We start from the raw sequence: 5,000 nt of genomic DNA on the forward strand, positions 1-5,000 counted from the left end.
GTTCTACATTGTTTTGCATTGACTGAGGAGCACAGGCCTATGTGCAGAAGATGGAGGCTGCACTTGCTGTTTCCCAGTGCTGTGAATTGCTGTGTCCCCTCTTGTCTAATATTCTACCCAGGGAGTCAGGATTTGGCTGATTAGCTTCGCCGATTAGCAAGGCACTTCCTCGTCGCAATTCCACCACCACTTCGATCAAAGAGGGTGGACGCGATTGGTGGGTGCACGAGTTTAGTGTTGGGCACACATACCTATACAGGTGTGTGGTTGGGCACCTCCATGCATCCAATGCCCGTCTTCCATATATCTTTCTGGTCAATCTTAAGTCAGTCATTAACGTGGCACCTAATTGGCTGAGTAAACTGGTGGTGGAAACGACTCCATCTTTGAAGCTCAAAAAATCCTTCAATTTTGGCTGAATTCACTAGCCTAGCAATTCCCATTGAAATGACTAGAGGCAGGACTTATTCACTCTCTCCAGTTCTACTACCTCCATGGTTCTACCTCTACAGATACAGAAGCATGCACACCCACACCAACCGACTCAGGGACAGCTTCTTCTGTCAAGCTATCAGGATGCTGATCTGCCATGAATCGCCATAGACAAGAATCACTCCTCCTTCAGTCCTCATCTCATCATTTTTTTTCAACCTGCCTTTTTTAACTGACTTTTACTGACTTTTACAACTTCTACATTCCATTCTACAGTTTTTGCTTTTTGAGACTTTTTTTGAGCGCAACAACTTTTCATTGCTTATACATTTTTGCATTAATAATAAATATATCAAAGTATTGAAATAACAATGAATATCTTGTATCATACATTTTTTAGTATACACAACCTTCCACTTACGTCTCGAATAGAAGCAGATCAGGTTTCCATAGCAACTCTCGAGGAACAGCCACTTGTTGGATCCCGCAGAACTGATCAGGCTGCCAGGACAGCAGCTCATTGGTCCATTCCTGCAGGGGGAGGGACCAGAAGCAGATTCAGGAGGACAAAATAAATTATATGACAAGAAACCAAAAGGGTCATCCCTCTCAACCTTTTAGAAGCTAGTGAAGATTCTTCCGAGAGCTTTCCTGCATAACATGACTTACCGCAGAAATACACCAGTGGCGATCTGAGCGAGTCGAGCGACGGAAGTAATTGAGTCGAGAGACAAAAGCGATTCTGGAGACTAGAGCGATTTGCGCGACGAGCGCGACAATTTGAAGTTGAAATCTTTTCAACTTTCTATGACGCGGTTCGGCGACAAGCCGCGACAGCCAATGACTGTATAGAGGTCAGTGACCACAGCCAATGGGAATGCTTGAATGCTTTGCCTTGTGCCTGTACGGACATACTCTTGTCTCCTCAATCGCTCGTATCGCTTGCTGCTGCACTCTGTCGCTTGAATCGCGTCGCCGCTGGTGTATCTCTGCGGTAACTCTACTGTGTATGTGCCTGTGTGTGTGTGCGTGTGTGTTTATACTTACTATGTGTGTGTAACTAAATTAGGCTACTGCAAATTGCCTCATCCTAACGTCTTTACCTATCCTGGCTATTTATCACGTGCTATTTTGAGTATGGAGGAGCCCACATAGAAAATCTTGCTTGCGCACAGGTTCTGTTGTTATTACAGTGGTCTCGGGCTTCGGACGGGTTCGGACACAAACATTTGAATTCGTCTCGGGCTCGGGTCGGGGCCGATCACTTTTCTGTCGGCTGAGGGACGGGCTCGGACAGGAAAAAAACAGCCCGAGCCACACTCACTACTCACCACTAATCATGGATAATGACCTGCACTACACTCCACTATTTTAATCTGCTCTCTATCTGTTCTACAATACTTGTACACTGCTGTACTCCGTACTGACCCCACACTGTCATCCTTGTAATTCCTTTCGGTCGAAAGGGTCTGCTATATGTAATTAGTGTAAAAAGGTGCATTTGCACACAAAATTTCTGCAAGCCACACATCGCAGCTTCGTACTGCACAGCAGGTTAAGTCCAACATGATTTCTATCCATCATGCAACATTTCCAGACCTGAATGCACTGCTGTCTGTCAATGCATACATGCAGGGAAGCTGACAGGGGGTACAAAGAGGTCTTTTGACACTTTCAGATGTCTTTGTCATGCAGGCACTGCAGAATCTTGGTTGCAATGGGCTGTATACCGCTTCTGCAGTGACACACCTTTGAACTGGTTGGCCAGATGCATTCTCCCAAAAACCTGAAAAATCTGACTATAAGTTTTCCTCTCACACCTGTCCATCTACACCTTGCATGACAGCAATGTCTAAACCATGCCCAAACAATCCGGCTTCACAAGCGATAACTCAACTGTAACCATGTTGCATGCTACAAAGATTAAGCTGCTGCGAGTGCGTTTATACCTATACATATGTCTGGCAGCGTGACGAACGCAGCACACTGAGTAACGTTGCCGGGGTAACCACAATCACTTACTCAACTTCTCAACTGAACATTGCGGATCAAATTAATTGTTATTAAAGCGTTGTTAAACTCCGCTTCATGCCGTGCCCCACTCCCCTTGCCCGTTATCAATTGAGCATAACCCATGGCCTCGGGTGCCTTATTGCTTAATCAACCATCATCACCTAGATGTAAGAGAGAAGGGGAGAAAGAGTGAGAGAAAAAGATAGAGACTTAAAGGATAACTTCAGTCAATTTCAACATGCCGTTGTAATGCTCACACTACCCTGGACTTGTCAGTATCTGTGTTTTTTTCCTTCTTCAACCTTTTCCAAGATCCTGGTCATTGTAATGGGGGCAGCGTTTTGTTTACATTTATTTTTAATTATGCTCAAAAACATCCAAAAGTTTATGCAACATCAGCTGACAACTGGCAAACAGCGGTACCTTTTGGGAAAATATTTTGAGTAGGCCTATGTTACTTTTTAAAAATGTAAACAAACGCTGCCCCCTTTAGAATAGCTCATATCTCGGAAAGGGCTTAGCCGAAAAATGAGGCATCGCCGGGTACTGACAAGTCAAGGGTAGCGTGAGCAATACAACAGCATATTGTAATTGACTGAAGTGTTCCTTTAAAGAGAAAGAGAGAGAGTGAGATAGATGGACTAGTGGTTTGGATTGGAACTGCCGTCACGATTCTATGTGATCCGATCCGATTCATTTCTACAATGCATTGCAATGCATTACATTTCGACTGAAAGCAAGGCAAATGTTTAATCAGTCATGATGAGGCAATACAAGTAGTCAGATACTGAGCAACAATTTATTGGCTGTTTTCTGTATCAGTCTGTATCAGTCTGTATCAGTCTTGCAATGTTTTGAAGTGCTTATATTTAATTTAACATTCATTTGCTCCCGAAATACCCATGGAAGTAATTGAAACTTAAAAAAATTGCCGGATCGATTCTGGAACTTACCAGATCAATTCTGGATCGTCCATCCCCCGCATTGGATTGCATCGCCGAATCGATCATTGTTGACACCACTAAGATGGACATACAGAGATAGAGAGAGAGATACTCACCGTCATGACCCAGATGTAAGGGATGAAGGTCTGGCTCTTCTCCTGCTACACATGGACATACGAATCACACACGCACACACACACACACACACACACACACACACACACACACACACACACACACACACACACACACACACACACACACACACACACACACACACACACACACACACACATACACACACACACACTGTAATACAACGTATACGATATACATTCCAATGCCTGGATGTTGTCTAACTAGATGGGGGTTGTAACCAATACCCTGTACCTAAATAACTTTACTAAATTGTAATGTAATGTAACTTAGTCTAATGGAATGGAATGGAATATACACAACAGCCTGGATGGTGCATGAGTAGACGGGAGCAGTAATCAATAACCTGTACCTAAATAACAATACTAATTTGCAATGTAATGTAATACACAGACCACAGCCCAGACGGCGTATATATGCACGTCCAGGGATCGATACATTTCGTAACTGGCTATAACCAATACCATGCACCTAAATGCCTATAATATTGTTAGTGTAATGCAGTGTTTCTCAACAGGGGTGCCGCGGAAACGTGGCTGATAAATAAATTATTTAATATAATACATATCTATCTAAATTGATAAGGTAATGTTAGTCAGTGGAATCTTTCATCTGCCATTTACGCACAATTACAAGTATAAAAGTATTAAAAGTATAAATATAGGTCGCCCCAGTCAGCTGCAACTTCGAACAGGTCGTGTGAAGTCTCCAAATGACTGGCTATAACCAATACCATGTACCTAAATGCCTATAATTTTGTTAGTGTAATGGAATAGGTGTACACCCACCACAGCCTGAATGGCGTATATGTACACGTCCAGGGATACGTTGGTGGGAACCCTCCAGTCCTGGCTGGGTCGCGTCATGATCAGACGGTCACGATTGGACGTCAGGTTCAAGTAGTCCAGGACGGCCATCCAGCTACATTTACTGTCAGCCCACACACCAGCTACAAACACACACACACGCACGCACACACATGCACGCACGCACGCACACGCACATGCACAGAGACAAATACGTGCGCACGCACGCACACACGACACACACACACACCCACAATGCACAGAGACAAATACACGCACACGCACACGCACACACACACACACACACACACACACAGGGAAGCACAATAGTCGTCAGGTTCAAATAGTCCAAGACGGCCATCCAGCTACATTTACTGTCAGCCCAAACACCAGCTACAAACACACACACACACAAATGCATGCACGCACGCACACACACACACACACATGCACATGCAGAGACAAATACACGCACACACACACACACACACACACATACAAACACAGAGAAGGGGGGGGGGGGGGGTTGGGGTGGAGTTGTCAGGTTCAAATAGTCAAGAACGTCCATCCAGCTACACTCTCTGCCTAAACACACAGACACACACACACAGATAGTCACTTACACACACACTAACATGCGCCCACACAC

At 44.5% G+C, this 5,000-nt stretch overlaps 1 protein-coding gene across 1 annotated transcript in view; it reads right to left on the minus strand.

The window, feature by feature from the left end:
• Positions 1-4,498, minus strand: part of LOC134458657 (5-hydroxytryptamine receptor 3A-like) — a gene marked incomplete at its 5' end in the record, with an annotated part of 17,841 nt that extends 13,343 nt beyond the window's left edge. The window contains 3 exons of the mRNA XM_063211086.1: positions 854-963; positions 3,506-3,550; positions 4,334-4,498. Of these exons, the coding sequence (XP_063067156.1) occupies positions 854-963; positions 3,506-3,550; positions 4,334-4,498 (320 nt within the window). The remainder of the gene's footprint in view (positions 1-853; positions 964-3,505; positions 3,551-4,333) is intronic.
• Between the last annotated feature and the right edge of the window lie 502 nt (positions 4,499-5,000).

This window comes from Engraulis encrasicolus, chromosome 11 (genome assembly GCF_034702125.1).
Source record: "Engraulis encrasicolus isolate BLACKSEA-1 chromosome 11, IST_EnEncr_1.0, whole genome shotgun sequence".
NCBI classification, from domain to species: domain Eukaryota; kingdom Metazoa; phylum Chordata; class Actinopteri; order Clupeiformes; family Engraulidae; genus Engraulis; species Engraulis encrasicolus.